This window comes from Antechinus flavipes, chromosome 3, assembly GCF_016432865.1.
Source record: "Antechinus flavipes isolate AdamAnt ecotype Samford, QLD, Australia chromosome 3, AdamAnt_v2, whole genome shotgun sequence".
Classification (NCBI taxonomy): domain Eukaryota; kingdom Metazoa; phylum Chordata; class Mammalia; order Dasyuromorphia; family Dasyuridae; genus Antechinus; species Antechinus flavipes.
In genome coordinates, this window is record NC_067400.1 from 551,936,353 (window position 1) to 551,958,375 (window position 22,023).

The window sequence follows — 22,023 nt, forward strand, 5'->3', positions numbered from 1 at the left end:
ACACGTACAAAATCTGATTGACCATCAAACAAAATTAGAAAAAACTCTCTCATCCCACCCTTGTCCAGATAAGGTAGGGATATATTTCCAGATCTCCTTCAGTGTTCAGTCTCCTTCCCATTTAAAAGAACTTCCTATATAAGACCAATTCCAATAAAGTTAACAGATAGATAAAGAATGGAGTATAATATTGGATTTAACATATATTTTAACATTTTTAACATATATTGAATTACTTAACATCTAGGGGAAGGGATGAGGGGAAGGAGGAGAAAATCTGAAACACAAGGCTATGCAAGGGGCAATGATGTCAAATTATCTGTGCATATGTTTTGAAAATAAAAGGCTTTATTTGAAAAAATAAAACACTCAGCACATAGTAGATTAAAAAAAATGGAATATAGTGCAGAGGACATTGAATTTGGAGTTTCAAAACCTAGGCTACATTCCCACTTCTGCCCTACCCACCATTCCCAAAGCTTTCATCTGAAAAGTGAGATGGTTGTTTCAAATACTTGCATTCTAGACATTTATCAGTTTAGCTATCAAAGATTTATTTCTTAGAGCTAGAAAATAATAACAAAATAAATCTTGAAGAACAAATGGTCAAAGATATCTAGGGAAGTGATCAAAAAAAAATGTGAAGGACAGTACTGTAGGCATACCAGATCTCAAACAGTATTATAAAGCAGTAATTTTCAAAAACAATCTGGAACTAGCTAAAAAGAAAAAGAAGGGTGGATAATTAGAAAAAATAAATACAAACTACATAATAGTAAATTATCATAGTAATCTATGATAAACTCAAAAATCCAAGTTTTTGGAACAAAAACTCATTATTTGACAAATAAATTGGAAAACAACATGACAGAAACTAAGTATAGACCAATATTTCATACTCTCTACCAAGATAAAGTCAAAATTAGTACATGATTTATACATAAAAGATAATATTATAAGCAGATTAGGAAAGCATGGAACAATTTCTCTGTAAGGTCTATGAACAAGGAAAGAATAAAGAACTAAAGAAAACATAGAGAACATTGCTAAATGCAAGATTCCTTTTTTATCTCTCCATGAATCTATTAAATTCTATCCACTATCCACTCTCCAATCAATTCAGTTACTACAAATAAAAGGACTCTTGACATCTTTTGTATCATGGATCCCAGGAGGTGAAATGTTTTTAAATGAAAATAAAACATGGAAGATTACAAAAGAAACCAATTATTTTGAAATGTCATAAAAAAAAATTTTTTAAACCACTTCAGGGCCCCAGATTAAGACACTTACCTCTACAATAATAATATCTCCATTTTAGTAGCCTCCCTTGAGTGACCTCTCCTTGTGTTTTTCATGAGCCTCATTTTAAATGAAGTTTTTAAAGAGGAAATGCTTGTTCATCAATTTTGCTCATTCCAATTATAAGTGCATTTCTTGGTAACACTTCCTCCTCCAGGGAAGCAGGCAACAAATATTAGGTAAGCACTTATTACAGGTCAGACCCTATGCTTACTGCTTGGAAATATAAATAAAAGTAAAAAAGAAAGACAGTCCCTGCCTTCAAGAAGCTTACCTTCTAATAAGTAAGCCCATCTTCCCACTCCATTGCTAGGATGTCCTTCATCTATGATATTCTGTTTTAAAAGTATGAATTCAATTGCTCTCCACTCTTCCCTTTCTCTTCTCTTGTTATACCCTGAATAAAAAAAATTATTATAGCCACCCTCCCTACCATGCCATTAGGACTGGGAGAAATGATTCAGGAAAATCCTTGAAGCTCGGACCATCTTCACATACCATAGGGACACAATGAAGGATAGAAAAGAAAAACAATATCTAGGTGCCCGCCACTCTGACTCCATCCTTGTCCAAAACTACCCTGGGAATAGAATTATGTTATGCCATCTAAAACCCTAAGTTATAAACCCTATCTATCCAAGAATGGTCCTCTTCTCTTGTCTGATAGGGCCTGAGCCAAATCCATAAACTGTATTTACGAAGTTAACTTCTCTCTCCCTGCTTTCTCTTTGAAATAAAGATATCAATAGCTGCAAAATGTTGGATTAATTGCACTCTCGGCTTCTGTTTCTTGCTTGCAAACCCTAATTAACTAAAAATTGACCTTAAATGTCTTCTACTTGTTCTCTCAATGGCCATCAGATAAAGTAAGATTTCTTAGTAAGTAAATATCATAACTGTTTAGTTTCTTAAGTTTTTAAAGTGAAATCCTATATCAAAATCCTGACCATGTCACTCCACTCCCTCTCAATAAAGCCAGTGGCTCCCAATCACCACCACAATCAAATATAAAATCCAAAGCCCTTTAAAACCTGTGCTGCATCCCACCCCAACCTGTTCTGACCTTTCCAGTCTTTTTCTATCTTAAATTACCTCCTCCCTTCCGACCACAGTCCCACATACTTGTGCAAATGATACTGGTCTCCATAAGCTCTCTCATCTCCTGACTTGAGGCATTAGCACTGGCTGTGCCTCATTCCTCATGGTTTTCTAGACTCCTTCAAGTCCTAGATGAAATTATACCTTTTACAGGTTTCCTGATCCTTTCTCATTCTAGAGCCTTCTCTCTGTTGATTATCTCCAACTTAACCTGTATATAACTTGTTTGTACATAGTTATAGAATAGTTAAAGCATTTTAAAGAGGCATAAACAACTTGAGTCAGAAAAATGTTTCACTCATGAGCAGGAACTTGAAACTCGCTAAGGATTTCAAAAAGTAAAATTCATTTCAAGTATGAGACACAGTCTGCAACACAATGTAGGAAATACAACATCAGGTAAGTCTTTTTGTCTAGAAGGTAAAGTGAATGAAAATGAGTCATGTGAATCAGTGCAGAAAGTTAAATTGGTATCAGATAGAGAAGCACTTTTATACCAGAAAGATAAACAAGAGGGTACTTTTTCAATTTCTCTTTTTTTCATTTCAAAGGTGATATCAAGATCAAAGAAGAAATAACCAGCAAGAAGATCTTGGACAGAAATCAAATACCCACATGAAGAACACAATGGTCATCTCCATTGTAACTGTCCTGATGTTTCAGCTTATTATATCTGGAGTGAGTAGTCTATGTTACCCACATACACTATGCCTCCTTTTCACCCCAGGAGAACAAAATTGGGTGATCCTAGGGTTCAGACACAAAGAAACCAGGATGTTAATATAAGGGATGGAAATAACACTCATAAAGGAAGAGGTAAATTACGGACCTAGAATTCATCCATCTGGAAGTGTCAAGGCTGGTTGGTAAATGAACAGAACAGTTAAAGCATCTTTATATACTTTCTTTAAATATCTCAGTGACCAAAAAAAAGGGGAGGAAGGAGAATCTCAATGATTCTCCCTATTCCAAGGATGCGACTGATATAAACCAATTCATAGACTTTTGTTAGGTACCTGCTAAGTATCTTGCACTATGCTAGACATCAGGATGAAAAATTTTTTTAAAAATGAAAGTAGACTCTCTTAAAGCTTAATATCTACTGAGGGGATCACTGGTATAGGATTAATTGAAACAAGAAAGATTTAGATTAGAGGGAAAGAAAAATTCAAAACAGTGAGAATGATTGGATGATAATGCAATTAACCAATGGGAGCATAAGAGTTTCACAACTCACTCTTTGCATTTTATTTGTTTTTTTTTTTTTTTTAGTCATGTCCAACTCTTTGAGACCTCCATTTGGAGTTTTCTTGGCAAAGATAATAAAGTAGTTTGCCATATCTTCCTCTAATTCGTTTCATAAAGGAAGAAACTGAAATTAAATAGGATGACAAATAGGTGATTTGCTCAGGGATGTATAGCTAACATAATATCTGAGGTCAGATTTGAATTCCTGACTCCAGGACATCACTCTATTCATTCTACCACCTGAGTGCCTGGTCTTTGCATGGGTCCTATCTAATTAAATGTAACAATGACTACTCTGACCACCATCTGAAGATCAAGTGTGTGATATTTCAAGCCCTTCTTCCAAGTTTTTTCTGATAGCTTTAAGGGCATTACCTTTAAATTAAATGACATTAACCCCTCTCATTAACTCAAGACAAGATTGATTATTTTCCCCAAATTTTAGATGTCCAAGAATCCCAGTCCCATTTAATATCAGATTAACATTTACAAAAGCATATTTATTTCAAAGATAGAGCAAAAACAAACACAATCCTATCACCACCATCACTTTGGTCTCTTGAGAAGGATTAGGGATTAGGAGAAGGATTAGGAGTTTAACTCACTTCCTAAGTAGCATTAGTCCCATCAAGTTCCAAGTCTCCCCCCAGATTCTAAACTTGTATCCCAGGACCCTGGATCCTCAGGACTTCCTTTTTGGCCTATGGCAACATCCAGACTGGATTCCTGGGATCCAATGCCCCCATAATTCAAGCTCCCAGGTCCAGGATTTCACTCCCTCTACCTCAAACTGAAAAGGACAAAGAAAACAAGAACAAAATGCCAAGTTCAATAAAGGACTACAAGTCCTAAAAAGAGAGGATAGTGCCCACAGGCCTTTCCCAATTGCTATATGATGACTATGCTTTGGATGAGCATGCTCTTCACCCCAGGACATCACCAAAAATAAAGCATGACTGTGTCTCTCTCAGGTAGATTAAAAGATAGACAATTATGATAGCAAGCCACCACAGGGTGTCCTCTTCCAGAAGTGAGTCCCTAGCTTCCTTGACATGGGCACCTCATGTTAGGGAATCTGAGCATGTGTCAAAGTCCTACTGCATAGTTCCTTTAGCTACTTTCAACCATTCTCGATGCCTTGAATTCTTCTTGCCAACCTAAATCCTTCTTGTTTAAGTTGATCCCATTGCCTATGATCCTCATCCTAGTAGATTTTAAGTCCCTTAAAAAGATCAACTATTTCATTTTCTTTTCTTTGCATCCTCATAATTAACAATTAACAAGCATGTATCAAATGACTACTATGTACGAGGAAATGTACTGAATAATGGAAATACAAAAAAAAAAAAAAAAAAAAACTAAAAAATACTCCCTGCCCCTAAGGAACACACTTTCTTTAAATGATAAGATAATGTATAAGGACTACATACAAATAAGACATGTAAATGCTTAATAAAATGTCCATCGAATTTAATTGAAAAGAATCAAAAGAAGATTTTGATTGGCAATATTTCTGACCAAGATGATTCTTTTTACAAATAAAAAATCCTACTCACCCAAATAATTTCCAACTCTCAATTTACATTAATTATGAACCAAAGATGAGATTCTCCGGCAATGGAAAACAATGCTCCATGGTGAAGTTTAGAGTTTTGATGTACTAGAGAAAGGGGTAGGGGGAAGGAAGGAAAAAAATTTTTGGAACATAAGGGTTTGCAAGGGTGTTTGTTGGAAATTTTTTTTGCATGTGTTTTGAAAATAAAAGGCTTTAATTAAAAAAAAAAAAAAAAAAAAGAGCTTTGACTACCAAATAGAACAATAGGCATATTCATCAGAATAACCAAATGAGACATCTAATTTCTTGATTAGAACCATAACAATGTAAAAGACATTCCACTACTGATCTAATCCTTAGTTCTAACTCCTTTGGGAAATACTGATTGGTGGTTATTTCTTTGATTCAAGGAAGAGGAGAGAAAAATAAAGAGAGAGGAGAGGGCAGGGAAGAAGAAAAGATTAAAGAAAAAAGACAGAGTAAGAGAGAGAGAGAGAGAGAGAGAGAGAGAGAGAGAGAGAGAGAGTTCAAAATATTAATTCTTATTTTGACTTAATGCTATTGGTCATCACTCTTCCCCAAGTTCTCAGATGTGGTGATCTTCTTCTTTTAAAATATGTAGAATAGTTCTCTCTAGGGGAGAGGTTTCTCAGGGAAGGTTTTTCTTGGAGGCAGTCTTAATTGCAGTTGAAAGTAATAATCAACCAAAATGCAGCCAGGTGATAAAAGTTCAGATCTTTTATTGTCTCTAATATAGCCCGGTTAGCTTAGAGCCCTCCGAATGTCTCCAAATCCAAAGGTTTTGTCCTTTAGCCTCTGCCTCTGCTTTCTTCAGCCTCTAGCCAGCACAGAGATGGAATGAATCTCTTGTCTCCTTCACTCGGGGCTCGGCTAGCTTTCTGGTGAGTCTTTCAGACCAGCTTGGTCTCAGTGTGGGGAGTGCAGGAGCCCAGCCACCAACCACAGTGGTGTGAGATGAAGATGAATCTGGTTGTCCGCTGAAATCTTGACTTGTAGCTTCTTCCTCTGAAAACTCTTCTTCTGCCACCAGCCAGCCTCTGTTTAAAGGACAAGGAATGTTTGCCATAAAAACACAGTTGTGAAAATCATCACTACATCTCATAAAAATTGGCAAGAAAAAGAGCCGCATTAACCCTATTGTCACTGGACATGTAGACCCTAGCAAATCCACCTCTAGTGGCAATCTCATCTACAAATATGAAATTGATAAGAGAGCCATTGAGAAGTTCTTGAAGGTGACTGTTGAGATGGAAAAAGATGCCTTCTAAGATATCTAGGTCTTGAATAAGCTAAAGGATGAATGTGAATGTGGTATCCCTATTGATATCTTCCTGTGGAAATCTGAGACCAGAAAGTATTTTGTGACTATTGTTGATGTTCCAAGGACATAAGAAATTTATCAAGAACATGAAGACAGGCACATATCAGGCCGACTATGCTATCCTGATTTTTGCATCTAGTATTAGTGAATTCGAAGTTGAATAGGCAGACCTGGGAATATGTCCTTCTGACTTACACAGTAGGTATAAAATACCTATTCTTGGTGTCAACAAAATAGATCTCTATGTGCACCCACCCTCATCAGAAGAAGTATGAGAAAATTGTTAGGAAAGTAAGTACCTACATTCCCAGCTTCTCAAACTGTGCTTCATAAATCCTTGTAGGGTATTGTAACCAAATGTGGGGGTCACAAAATTACAGTTTATTATCAATAAACATTTGATTTGCATACCTATTTTATACTTATATGCCTGGAATCATGTAAAAATTTCTCTGGCAGAAGGGGTCACAAGTGGAAGTTTATAAAGCCCTGCCTGTAGTAAGAAAATTGGCTAAACCCTGACACAGTAGCTTTTGTAGTCCTTTTTTCAGGTTGATTGGTGAAAACATGCTGGAGCCAAGCTCTAATATAAGGGATAGAAAGTCATTTGTAAAGATGACAAGGCAAGTAGAACTACATATCTTGAAACTTTGGATTACATTGCACAAGCAGCTCATCCAAAAGACAAGTCTACCCCTCCATGATGTCTAGGAAATTGATGATATTGCTACTGTACACTGTTGGCCTGTTCTAAAGTCAGGTGATCACTCACCTTTGCCCCAGTCAATAATTTACTTCATTCTGTTGAAATGCACCATGAAGGTTTGAGTTAGGCTCGACCTGAGAATAATGTTAGTTTCAGTGTCAAAAACACAACTGTCAATGATGTCCACTTTGGTAATGTGGTAAATGATAACAAGAATGATCCGCAGAGACAAAGTTGAGATGGCAGAAAAAAGGCAAGGACTCAGCAGAGTTCTCCCCCAAACCAAACCCCATACCTTTTAACATTGATACAAAATGAAAGCAGAATCTGCAGAAAGACAGAGTAAAACAATTGTTAGTCCAAGATATCTTTTAAGATCAGCAAGAAAAATCTATTACTTTGGGGTGAGAGTGAAGTACAATCTAGTGCAAGTTATACCACTGCCAACCAGATCGCAGAGAACCAGGAACAGGCTTAGGAGTGACACTGAATCAGTTTCAGCCAGGGTACTTTCCAGACCTATCAGCCCACAAGTGATAAGGGCATCTGACAACAGGTCAGATAGAGATTTACAGGAATCTCTTTGCTAGAACCAGGGGCAGGACTTTCTTGCATTGCCTACATTTGGATCTGGGTCATTTGGATTTGGGTTGAAGTCCTGAGTCTTAGTGCTAGTGCTAGAAACACTAAGACAGCAGATCTTACAGCCATAGGGGAACAAGGACCCTGGTTAAAGTTCTAGATGAATCTCATCAGGATCTGATTAGTCCTTTCTACAACAGCCCGTCCTATGGGGTTGTAAGGAATCCCAAAAATATGATTTAATTCTTATAAGAACTGTTTTAATATTTTTGAGGTATAGAAGGGCCCATTATCAGTCTTGATAGTATGTAGGATACTCATAGAGGCAAAACAGTGAAAAAAGTGATTTGTTACTTATGAAGCAGCTTCCCCTCATTGAGAAGATGCAGATACAAAGCCTGATTGTGTGTCAGCTGTAATATGAATGCATGTTTTTCCCATATGTGTAACATCCATTTGCCATATATCATTTGGCCTGTCATCTCTGGGGTTAGTCCTCATCCCTACAGGTCTTTGAGAATAGGGTACACAAGCTACACATCTTTTTGCTATGCTTGCTGCTTCTTGCCAGAACATCCCAAACAATCTCCAGAGAGATCTGGCAAACACATGCAAACGTCTATGAACTTTTATTGTTTGTTCCAAAGGGCAAAGAAGGATACCTTGTATAAGCAGACCATCCACTATTTTATCCTTCAAATATAGGTCCCAGCCCATTCATATGAGAACGGATGTGCAGTATGTAAAAAGGATGGACGCTCATTAAAATCGCCTCTTGTACCCCCTGATACAATGAGAAAATAGGTCTGGTTTGAGCCTATATATATGCTATCTCTATTCACTGGATCATTCCAACTGCATAGTGACTATCTGAAATGATATTGATAGGTGGTATAATGACATACAGCTCATTTTGCTGTGTAGAGGTGTAAGGTGTAGTCAATATATTAGAGATGCCCAATTGTGGGGAATATATGGCTGCTTTATTTTGGGATTCCTTACAACCCCCTAGGACAGGCTATTGTAGAAAGGACTAATCAGATCCTGATGAGATTCATCTAGAACTTTAACCAGGGTCGTTGTTCCCCTATGGATGTAAGATCTGCTGTCTTAGTGTTTCTAGCACTAGCACTAATTAGAGACTTTAAGTGGATGTGTTTTTGTTTTTGTGGAAATATCCATTGCCACTATTAGAATGGCAACTGAGTCAGGATTTTTCCTGCTCTCCTAATCCTATCAAAATGGTCCAGGTTTCCTGAGTAACTATTAAGCAATCCAATCTATTCTGTTAGAATATATGTTAAGCTATGTCAATCCATATAATTGCTGTTGCTCCTGTTAATTGGATAATCCTAAGCAATGTTTGCCTCACTATTTCAACTGCCATGTCCAAGTATGGTTCTAGTGAACTTTTTTGTCTTTGAAATATATATCCATTCATAAATGTCAATGTTTTGATATGTAACTTCTATGGGTTGGACAGGAGCTAAAATAACAGCCTTGCAACCTTTTTGTGGAAATATTCTCTGAGTGCTTGCTTTTGCTGTTATTTGTATTATCTGCTTTTTGCTGACAAGAGCTTCAGGAGTCCATGTGCTACTGAAGGCTAACCAAGGACCACCCTTAAGCATTTCAAACAAAGGAAACATCAGTTGGGTATACAAGCTTGGGGTTTAAGGGCAAAATTGATGTCCCAATCAATTTTTGAATCAGCTTCAATGTATGTACTTGGTAAGTACAGAATTCAGGTAGTTTCTGATATACACCCTCTGACTGAAGAATAAAGCCCAAATAACTAAAAGGGGATGTCTTTTAATTTTTTCTCATGATACCTACTATTAAACCTGTTTTAATTCTCTTTCTGTCATTTATAACATTTCCCCCAAATCCTCAGGTTGTGGATGACCATCCATGTAATGAAGGATGACTGCATTAGAATAATGTTTCCTTATCTTGCTAATAGCTTTATCAATATACCATTGACATATGGTAGAGCTGTTTTTCATACCTTGTAGCAATACCTTCCACTGAAATCTCTTCATAGGTCCTTGAAAATTATATGTTGGTACCGAGAAAGCAAAATTGTTCCTGTCCTCAGGGTGAAGAGGGATAGAGTAAAAACAATCCTTAATATCTATTGTCCATAAAGACCATTCCCTGTGGATCATGTTTGGGGGTGACAAACCTGCCTGTAAAGAACCCATCTCTTCCAGGATTGAGTTTACTTGTCTCAAATATGTTAACATTCTCCATTTACCAGATTTTTTCTTTGTAACAAATATAGGGGAGTAGCATGGACTGCTAGTTTCCTCAATGTGTCCTAACTCTAATGGTTCTTATACTAATTGATATGGAGGAGCTGGGTTTTTTTTTTTTCTTTGATCAGAGGCCATTACTCTACTCATATTGATGTGTTGGTAGTCCAAGTCATTTTTGGAGTGGTGGAAGCCACAGTAGCAATGATCCCTCCCAGAAATCTGTGATAATTTTCATCACTAATTGGTGTAATATATCCCTAGCCCATAAGTTAATATGTGAGCCATCTATTATTAAGGGGCAAAATGGTTCATGTCTTTCTGTCTTTTTACTAATTTACCAGTTCAGCAGGCATCAACACCTCCTTACTGCCTCCTACTCCTGCCACTAAGTTGCTCAAAGTATAAATTTATGTTTGCCCCTGGAGCAACCTGAGCAGCAGTCAACCAGATCTGTTCTAAAAATCCTCTCATCCAGATTTCATTCTTAGGCTTTACATTAGGAGAGCCTTGGAAAGGCTGTAAACCAGATAGACACAAGAGTAGGGCAGAGCCAAAGGTGGTGGAGGGGGGTGCCATTCATTTTCATCTACCTCAGGCTCAAGAGAAGGACATTTACTGCTAAGAGATGGGCCAGTCTGTGCTCCAAATGCAAACTACCTGACCTTTTCTGTTTCTGATTTCAGACTTGTTTAATGAGATTATATATAACAAAATGGCTTTTTTGCATTTCTGCTGGGCATTGCTTATTACAAATGGTGAGTTGTTCACCAAAAACAATCCATCTCTCCCAATTTTAACAGCCTTCCTCAGGTAACCATGGAGAAACTTTGTCCACATGTCCAGGAATTTCCTAATTGAACTGTGCCCCCCTGCTCTTTTATACATTTATATATAGTCCAGACATACGCTTCCCTGTGTGAAGGGAGTAGGGTGCCTATTTCTGCCCCATTAGGTTACTTACTGTCTCTGCCATACTCTGCCATGTTTGGAAACAGCAGAGCTCAGTGGGCTCTCCCCCTGGAGTCCTCTTGGAGATTGTCTTGATCACGTAGCAGTTCTTGACCATTCAGTGATACCTCTGGTGCCCCTTTCATTTCAAGTCCCTGTTCTCAGGCACCACTTGTTGCTGGTCATCCTGATTGAGAGCTCAAAGTATAAGAGCCCTTTGATCTCAGAGGCAAGATGAATAAGGGGGGAGACACATAGAGTGTGAAAAGAGCTCCAGTTTGTTATTCAGCATGGCCTTGTTGATATAAATATTTTGTAAGCATGATTAGTGTGAAAACCTAGGCAATCTCCAATCACCATTCAGAGAAGCAGCTCCTGGGATTTGCATGTCCCATCTACCAATGGGAGGAGAGCCAATCCAGACATGTCAGCAACCAATCCTAGTTGAGAGATCCTATCAAGGCATCCCTGCTTATGTACAACTGTACTGGGACCCTCAGGCCAATCCCTTTCCCAGTCACACATTCTGCTTCTTGCTCAATAAGGGCTTTTCTGCAATATGGCAGAAAACTTATTGTCACCAAAGGACAAAATGGCCTCTGTCCTCCCTTTTGGTACTCCCATGACCCAGCATTTTTTTCCCTGTTTTTCCAAAGATTATGAGAAGCCAGATATAGTGAGGCATGCCCATAATCCCTGTTACCATGGAGGCTGCAATTGGTGGATTGTAATGTTCAGGCTAGCTTTCTGGAGGTCCTCTGGAAGGGCCTTGGTCTCAGCAGGATAAACATCACAGAATGGACAAGAATAGCGTCCAAAGTCTTTATTGTCTCTTACACAGTCTGTGTCTGTCATAGTCTGACCCAGTCTCAGTCTGACCCAGTCTCCTCCAGCAGTCTGCCAGTCTGCTAGTCTCAACCAGTCTCCCCCTGAGTCTGACTCTGTCCCCAGTTTTAAAACCCTATTACAATTACATCATTACAGTATACTGACTGTATGTGTGAACTAGAGAGCCATTACATCATCATGCTAAGTACTAAGTATATATGTGAACCAGAAAACAATCATCTTATCAATTCCACTGAGTTTACACCTTGTTTCAAGGATACTTCTCCAAAGCTCCTCCCTCTACAGTGGATCACTTGAGGTTCAGAGTTCTGAGCTCAGTTGGCCTGAAGCCTGAGAGGTGGCCAAAACAAGTACAGCACCAATGTGGTGACCCCATGGGGAAAGAAGGCAGTATCAGACTGCTAAGTTTCAGGGCCAGTCAGTAAGGGAAGTAGTTCTCGCTGCATTGCCACTGGAATAAAATGGGGAAATCACCTCTAAAAAAATAGGGCATTCATCTAGATCTACTTTGACTGTCATCACCAAGTAGTTCGTGTCTCTGATTACTTTCTCCATCAGCCATTGTTGTTGAAATGATTTTTTAAAATGTAGACAGTGATATTCTGAATGCAATTGAGATTTCTTTCTTCTTTCCAGGAATCACTGGAACTGCAAAATTATCAAATGAGCTTTGAACACAATTCTTTTGATGACCAATATAGGGGCTGTGAAAAGACCATGAATATAAAGGCAATAGAGCTCTTAAAAGAAGAAAGGGCAAAAAACCCAGAATTCAATAAAGTTTGGGAAAAAGCAGAAAATCATTGGAAAAATATGTCTCCTGACAAAAAAAAAATGGACAAGATGTTTGAAATTGCTGTCATTGCTTATACATTGGAAGACTATCAGATGTATCAAATCTTTAATCAAGCAGTGAAAGGATGCTGTGAGTCCCTGGAGTCTTATGTGAAAAACTTCCATTTCAAAGCTTTCCATTTCTATCTCACCAGGGCTATTCAAACCCTGGAAAGATCCTGCAGAAAGGTTTATAGAGGGGTCAAAGTGAAGGTGTACCCTGATAGGAAAGGAAAAATGCGCTTTGGTCAATTTGCTTCAGCCTCTAAGAATGTAAATGTAGCCAAAAATTTCTCAGGTAACTTAGGGACCATCTACTATGTGAACACATGTGAGGGAGCTTCCATTGAACATTTATCCAATGATCCTAAACAAGAGGAGGTGCTGATCCCCCCATATGAAGAGTTTGATGTCACTAAGTTCTCTGAAGATGCCAAAGGCATTACAATGGTTCATCTAACTAGTAAAAGAAAATCTAGCAAGTATAACTGTGCCTTAGTAGGTGAGTTGGGGTTTCGTACAAGGTAATACTTGGGTTGGGCTGTGGAGAGATCAGAGTGGAGGTTATAATATATGTGCGGCCATTTACTACACTGGTGGTCTTAGATCAAAGGTAATTGGGTCAATTTCTACTCCCAGGACTTATTAGCTTTCTAAGCAGAGTTTGAACAGAATATTCACAGGAGTCAGTTCCAAATTAATTCCATTTGAGGAGGAAAAGAAGGAGGAGAAAGAAGAGGAAAAAGGAGGAGGACACACAGGTTATAAGGAGAAGAGCCAGGACTGAAATCCAGCACCTCTGGGCTCCAAATCCAGTGGTCTTGGTACTACAGCACTCTGGACTATGGTGAGATAGTCCCAACAAGTATAGTATGTAAGGACTGGGACATTCAAAACTTCTGCTGACTAAATATTAGTCTCTGAACCTGTTCCTAGAACCAATTATTCTTGGAGTCCAGCCAGTGATGTTGGTGCAGGAAGATATTCCTGTGGACTTGAGTACGAAGAAGTGAAGGAGAATGGGCAGCCTCCATTCCTAGGAATCACTTTAGAAAAACACAGACCATTTCTGTCTAGAAGGCATGGGTATGATCTAGCCTGGAGAGACAAAATCATATCCTCCAATCAAATAGATTTGCTCAGGAAGAAATTAGTCCCCATGATTCCAGATTTAAGTTGGTGGTTGTTATCTGTTCTTAAAGAGAACTAAATTGACATCATTATGTTAGAGTCATGCTTACAGTGCATCCAACTGTGGCTGATCAGACCAATGTGACTTTGGAATGCTCTGCCACAGGTCAGACACAAATGGTCCCTACGAACATTTCGGTGGCTTCACTGACTTTGCACATGTGGTGTTTCTTCTGAACTACTTCAATTCTGCTTTGCTCCTAGCACATAGCACCTTTCTATTGAGTGCAATCCATGCTGGGTGGTCCTATGCCAGTGTCTCCTATGTCATAGTTTGATTCTAAAGTTCTTTTTTTTTTTTTTCGGTTGAGGCAATTGGGGTTAAGTGACTTATCCAGGATCACACAGCTAGGACATACTAAGTGTCTAAGACGAGATTTGAAGTTGGGTCCTCCTGACTTCACGGCAAGTGCTCTATTCACTATGCCACCTAGCTGCCCCTGATTCTAAAATTCTTAAGAGAGACCTTGAGAGTGTCCTTATAGCATTTTTTCTGACTAACTTGTGAACAATTGTCCTGTGAACTTTCCACAAAGTAGTCTTTTTAGCATTTGGCACTTGAAAAGGGTGGCCAGTCCACCAGAGTTGTGCTTTTATGCAGTAGACTTTGAACACTTGGCAGTCTAGTTTGAGAAAGAATCTGTGTGTGATATCTAATCCTGCTGGGTGATCTTCAGAATTTTCCTAAGGCAACTTAAATGGAAGAGATACAGTTTCCTGCCATGGCGTTGGTATACCCTCCAGGTTTCACAGGCATACAACAATGAGATCAGCACAATGTTCTGTAGACCTTCAGTTTGGTAGTCAGTCTAATACCTTTCCTCTCCCACACTTTCCTTTGGAGCCCTCAAACACAGAGCTAGCTCTGGCAATGCATGTGCCAACCTCATTATCAGTGTGTACATCCCTGGAGAGTATTCTGCCAAGGTAAGTGGACTAATCCACAGCATTCAAAGCTTGGCTATTTGCTCTAAGTGATGGCTTTACATATGGATGCTGTGGTGCTGGGTGATGGGGAACCTGTGTTTCCTTATTGTTAACTGATAGGCCAAAATTAGCACAAGCAGCAGAGAAGCAATCCATATCTTGTGGCATCTCAGCTTTAGAAGCTGCATTGAGGCACAATAAAGTGCAATTGATTGTGATTAAGCAAAGGATAACTAACTACCCTTAGGAGATATTGCTGAGAAAATTCTTAAAGAGAGATTAGACTCAGTGGTCCCTGAGGGCCTTCGCAATTCTAAGGTTTTATGGATAAAATAGGTGATATGTGGTTACTCTATGACCTGGATGGTCAAGAGGCAGTGCAATCTGGGAAAAACAGTATTACATTAAGAGTCAAAGAATCTGGGTTCAAACTTTGGCTATGCTATTTACTACCAGTGTGGCAAGCTAGTGTTTCATTTCCCTGGATCCCCATCTCCTCATCTTTAAAATAAGAGAGTTGGATAATCATTTCTAAGGTCCCTTCCAGCTCTGAATATGAACCTATAACAGCTAGTATACTCATGGCCTTCACCTCTCCCTTTATCCTCTCTGGAGACCCTTTCATGGAGGTGGAGGAAGATTCTGGATGATAGGCCACCAGCTATTTTCATGAATAGAAGACACAAGCCCAGTTCTGCCAAAAGAGCAATGCAGAGTGGACTGGGATGGCCCTGGGATATTGGAACGACTGAGACACAGAACACAGAATAAGAAGTCTGGCCCTACCCTATTTGATCAGTTCCTTCCTAAAGCTGTGATGAAGCCAGATACAAAGGCTGGGCTGAGCTGAGATGAGATGAGATGAGCTTAGGGCTGTCTAAAGCCCAGCTCTAAGAAATTGAAAGATTTTATTTCTGTTTCAGAGGGAGGAAGCAATTAATGTGCTACAAGTCCCTGATGAGGCTTTTCTCCTTTCTTCTCCATCCTTCTCTGGGTGCCATCCATTGGACCTTCAGGGACCCTGTCCCAGCACCCCCAGAAGCACAACACTCCCCCTTCACTCTCCACTTTGAACAGAGTTGGAGATATGTCGTCTGCTCAAGAAGCTATTATGATCACATATCAGCCACGCCAAAATAGAATAGGTTCCAATGAGACTACAGATCCTATGAACCAGTGCTCAGTCTAGAATGTTCTCCAATATAGCCATAACTGTCTGTGGTACACTCTAGTGAGAGGAGGTCAGGGATGAGGAAAAGGAAGAAAAGGACAGATCCTGCAGTCATCCAGCAATGATAGAAAGGGGACAATGGGACAAACCTCCAAATTAAACTAACTCTTGCTCCTATATTCTTTCCTTTACAGGTTCTGGTAATAAGGCAACCGTCCCTGGACAACTTACAACCATCTTATTCTCTGGAGTCTTCATCCTAGTCTTCCAAGCTCATTCTCAGACCTTGACAGGATTCTAGCTACCCTGGGGCCCCAGACAATGATGCCAGTAAATGTTTACCAATTGCTCTTCCCCATCCTTACCCCATCTGCAAAAAGGAATGTACCCAAGACACACTTTTAAGTATAATCTGTAACATTGTTTTTTTCTACCACTTTCCTAAGTCTAGACTAGCAATAAAAAATAGTTGATGTACTATTTGCCAATTTCTAAGTGTAAATACTCACACTGAAAATGTAATAATTAACTTCCTAAGATAGGTTGGAGCTAGTTCTAGAACATACATGCATGTAGGTCTCCCTCAGCTCCATGTCTGCTTATCAATAGCTCAACTAGGGCAAGTTAGAGAGGAGGGTAGCTTGAGTCTAGTCTTATCTTTCCCCACAACAATCCATAGAAAGGGTTAACATGGAAATATTTTAAAGGCGTCACCAAATCATAAATTGTAAGATCATCAAATTGAAATAAAAGATAAATGATTTCTAATCACTAGTTGTTTTTTATTATTAAATCACAATCATTTTCCCACACACATCTACCTATTCAACTTTTCCTTGAAATAAAGGAAAGCAATCCAAAACATACAGGAAAGCCCAGAAGCCCACAGGTTTGACTATGGCTGAGCTTTAGAATAATTTTACTCTAAATTTGCTATGTTCAGTAAGCTATGTGATAGCAGGATGTTAAGTCTGAATTTGGAGATGCCAAGGCCTTTGCAGTGAGCGACCAGAAAGATAGTTTTGGTGCTCATGAGCGGGGTACAGAACAGAGATTTCATTTTTTAGTATTTGGAAACAAATCCCTCGATGCATATCCATACGGTTTGGGAAGTGAAATTCCAAAGAAATTATGTCCAAAAATGATACTTCTTTGTTATTTGGAGTCGGTAAGTCTCTGGCAGGAGATGAGGGGTATGTTTTACTTTCAGGTTCTTGGACTCATGGTCCATTATTGTACTGATCAGAATGCTAAGTCTTTCAAAGTTGTTTTTATCTATAATTTTGTTATCATCTTCTGCTCACTTCTAGTTTCATCAGTTCTTAAAGGTGTAACCAGTTTCTCTCAAATTATCCATTTCAACATATTTTATTGGACAATAATGTTTTATGACATTCATATGCCACAATTTGTTAGCTATTTCCCAACAGGATAACACCTTTCCCATTGGAAACTACTATGAAAGAGATATCAATAATATTTTATGTACATATAGATCCTTTTCCTCTTTCTCTTTGATTTCTTGGGGTTTTGGACCTGATAGAAATATCGCTAGATCTAAGTGTTTGCTAATCCTACTCTGTACCACAAAATCTCTATACATGTTTTCATAAGTCCTTTTAATCAGTAAAAATTTATTAAGCATCCACTATGTGCCAGACATTGTGTAAATGCTGGAGATACAAAAAAAGCAAAAGATAATTCCTTTCCTGAAGGAGTTTTATAGCCAATCCTCATTTGTTTCAGTCTCTGACCAAAAAAAAGGTGTCCAAAGATGCAGAAAAGTCAAATAGAATGAACATAGTGAAAAGGTTACAGATTTATCTGTTAAGCAATTACTGGTAACCTTAATGAGAATAGTTTGATTGAGTGGTGTGATTGGCAGCTGAATTATCAAGAATTGAGAAGTAAATTGGTAGATGGTATAAAAATGGATATTGGAGAATGAAATCGAAAGAGAGGAAAGATATGATGATATTTTGAGACAAACAGGGTTAAATGATTTGCTCAGTGTCACACAATTAGTAATTGTTTAAGGCTGGATTTGAACTTATAAAGATGAATCATTCTGATTTCAAATGCATTGCTCTATCCACTATGCCATTTATATGGCTCTATATAAGGGGAAACAGATATAATTCTAGTTTGCTACCCTTTCTCTAAGGAGAGCAGTAGCCATCCTGTGGCACCAATTTCTTGTTTCCCCATTTAGCAGAAGTCAAACTTTTCCTGGCAGAAAGAGGGATGAAAGCAAACTGGAGAGAGTTTCCCATGTTGCTGTGAGCTATATCTAAAAGACCATGTGGACACATCTCATCTATATGACCAATACATGACACAATACACCCTTTCAATAATATGATAATAATAATTACAACTGCAGTTTACACTTTAGGTTTTTCAAAGCTCTTAACAAGCATCATTATATTAGATCTCACAACAACTTTCTAAGGTGAGTAATACAGGACTCAAGATGATCTTTTTCAGTCATGAAATTTTATAGATGAGTAAACTGAAGGCCAGAAAAGAACAAGGATTTATCCATATTCGCATGATTCCTAAGAGACAGAAATCAAATCCAGATCTAGCTCCAACCTAATTATCCTTCTCTCCACCACATATATGAAAACTTTTTACACAAATTATGGGTAACATATCTAAAGTTTAGGCAAGAAGCAAGAAGAAGAAAGGGTAATGCATACTCTGATTTGCCTTAGCTTTTTTAAAATAAAGGGACAATATGCATCATGAAAGACAGATAGTCCTTGGCCCATGATTTTAGTTCTCTTTTTTTTTTTTAGAATAGATTTTTTTTTTTAGTTTTCCCTTTGATTATTCAGGAAAGGGATTTTCCCCACCCAAAGTTCAGGATTTAGGAAAGAACTTTCAATACTTTGTGACAATACCCCCATCCCTCACCAGTTATTAGCATCAACCCTCAGAATCAGGATACCCAGGATGTGGGCCATGTCCAAAGTTTAGGCAACAAGCAAGAGGAAGAAGTGACCTGAGCAAAAGGAGACTACTGAGCCTCAAAGATCTAATTTGTTCTCATAATACCCAGGACTTGCCTATGGTTCTGCATTGATATAATTTTCAAAAAAAAAATAAGATGGGCAGAAGAGGTAGTAGTATGAAGATAACTATAAATTGAAAAGATATACTCGAAAGCAAAGGGCATCTGGGAACCAGAATGAGGAAGAAAAGGAAGCATTTTGTTGATGGCTAATGGGAAGAGACAGAAAAGATTTTGCCATTGGATTATGCTATGTATCAGCTGAACAAAAAGAGAAAATAGATTCAGAGTCTGGGAAATGGATAATAAACCTGGCAGAGAAATGTGACAAAGTAGTACTGGGAGAACTTCAGTCATCCAGGTCTCTCTCATTCCCTCTCCCTCTTCTCAGTCTCTGTCTCTGTTTCTCTGTGTATATATGTGTCTGTCTCTCTGTCTCTTTCTCTCTGTCTCTGTCTGTCTCTCCCAAAACAGAGCAATTAATGATTTTTTGATTTGCCTTAGTCACAGTGGAATTCTATTCTGGATCTTATTCTCACTAACAAAGAGGAACTCACATAGAAATGTTGGGAACTCAGGGAATCTTATCACAGGAAGACTCAGTAATATCTGGGAATCTCCTTACATTACCTCTTTGCATTAAGACCTTTTCTTCCTCTTCTTTGTTGACTAAACTTTGGATATAATACCCCCATCCTTGGTATCCAGATTCTGAGAGTTAGAAGCACAGCTGATAAGTGTTGAGGAAAGGTGATAAGTGTTGAGGAAGGGGTGACAGGACAGCTGGAAAGTTTCCTTCCTACATCCTGGTATCCAGATTGAGTGGCTGAATGAGGAAAATCACAATTCTGAAAGAGAAAAGTGATAAATCCTTCCTAGAGTTTTTGATAGAAGAGAAGATATTCAAGCATAGTCTGATATACACATCTGATTTGGGTTTAGCAGAGTTCAAGACATTGAGAAGATTGGATTAATGTTCCCTGAAAAAGGCAGATCAGATGCAATAAGAGATGGTCAAAAGGAAGTGCTAAAGCCAACAAGAGGGAAAATATGCCAGTGAGGAGAAAAAATGTGATTTGTTTAAATAGACCACTATGGATGTGTATTAAGCAAATTAAATTTTTTAAAGAAATGTATAGAAGATGGCACAATGGCCAGGTAATAGAAGATGAACATGAGAGTATAAAACAGTCCTGGGAAATAGTGACAGATATATATAATGTTCAAAAGGAATTAAGGAAGTCCAGAAATACTAAAGACACCAACATGGGGATAGGGGATGCAAAGAAAGAGTTAGGCTATATTGGGAGGGAAAAGGAGGCTCCAAAAAGAAATTGGACCATTAGTTCTAGCATATAGAAAAATAATAATTGGCAATTGAGAAAATATAGAGTCACAAAATTATTATTTGCTTCTGTTTTCTCAGTTGTGAAGAATGACCTTTGTACGAGAAATTTCAGAGGAAAAAGGAGCAGAACATGCACATCCTTGAAAGATTCAAATCACTGAGCCCAGATAAACTTCATTTTCATGTATTGGTAGATGCCAGTTTTTTCCAAGCCACCATCAGTGAAGTTAAAAGATTGTGGATAGTGGGAAGCATGTCAAGATTGGAGAAAGATAAGTGTTATCCCAATTTTGAAAAATGGAATGGAACAGAATCTGTATACTACACAATAGGGAATTTCATCCTTCAATTTCTGGAAAAATTTTAGGATAGATCATTAAAGAAAGTGTTGTGAACATTTAGAAAGGAAAGCTATTGTTGTTGTTTGTCCTTCATTCTCAAAGAGGACCATGACTTCAGTGATGTAATACCATGATATGCAAGTGAATTGGATTTAACTGGAGGAAGGCTGTACAAAATCATCCACCTCACTTTTTCCTCCAAAGCTATCTGAGTCCAACAGCAAGCAATAAATCAATATGACTGGAGATGGCCCTGGAGTCAGTGGAAGGCTTTGACCTTTTTAAGCTAAAGTCTTTAAGAGGTCTCGATTTGACTAAAACATCACCCATTAAGTGATCAAGGCTAGATAAGAAATGAGACAAAAAATGGATCCTTTTACCCAGGCTAAAAAAAAAAAAAAAAAAAAAGACAATCTGGGAGGGGAAGAACCTTGGGTTTTCTGGCCAAAAGAGAAACAATTGCTATTTACATTCACTTTCAACCAATCAATCCCCAAACAAAAACTAAGTGGGTTTGGCCTGGGACCTACTGATGATCAATCAATGAGAGCTAGAGTGACTCACGTTTAAGGCATGATCCTAGCCCATAATCCACAGGATATCTTACAAGGTTTAGATAATCAAAATTTACATTCCTTTGAACAAAGCACCCACCGATAAGGATATGATACCCTATATGGACATAGGGAAGGAAAGAGAAAGAAGAAAGAAAAGAAAACAGGAAAGGAAAGAGAAAGGAAACAAAGAAAAGGAAAACCAAACAAAAGGACTGTGTTTCCCTAAATGGACAATTCTAGTTGGGTCCCCAGTGGGGTAGCTCCTGTTGTTGTTGTTGTTGTTCATTGTTTACCTTACTTCTGGAAGAGGATCATGACATGAGAGATTGTAATGCCATTGACATGCAAATGAATTGGATTCAATTGAGGAAGAGTTGTACAAAGTCACCAGCCTCATTTTCTCCTCTGGAGTCTTCTGAGCCCAATCAGAAAGAAAAGCAGTGATTATTTAAAAAAAAAAAAAAAAAACTGTTTAAGTTTCACTTAACTTACAATATTCCTAAATTAATAGATTAAATGAATTCTATCAATATAATTTTCCTAGATTTTAACATAGCTTTTGATAAAATAGACTCGGATTTGGTTGGATGGCTAAATCCATTAAGTCATTGACAGTGGGGCAATTATCAATAAGGCATAATTAGAAAACTCTACAGACCACTGCCCTAGAGTACCTGGTCTTCTGGATAGGCAAAATGTGTGGCAGATATTTCTAGTCATATGAAAAAAATGCTCTAAATCACTATTATT

The 22,023-nt window shown here is 38.2% G+C and overlaps 1 protein-coding gene across 1 annotated transcript; it reads left to right on the plus strand.

Moving 5' to 3' along the window:
• Positions 1 to 248: 248 nt before the first annotated feature.
• On the plus strand, positions 249 to 16,779 carry LOC127555248 (T-cell ecto-ADP-ribosyltransferase 2-like). Its single transcript, XM_051987434.1, has 3 exons — positions 249 to 3,078; positions 12,525 to 13,224; positions 16,206 to 16,779. The coding sequence occupies exons 1-3, from the start codon at positions 3,016 to 3,018 to the stop codon at positions 16,310 to 16,312; spliced, it is 870 nt and encodes a 289-aa protein (XP_051843394.1). The 5' UTR covers positions 249 to 3,015; the 3' UTR covers positions 16,313 to 16,779.
• Positions 16,780 to 22,023: the final 5,244 nt, after the last annotated feature.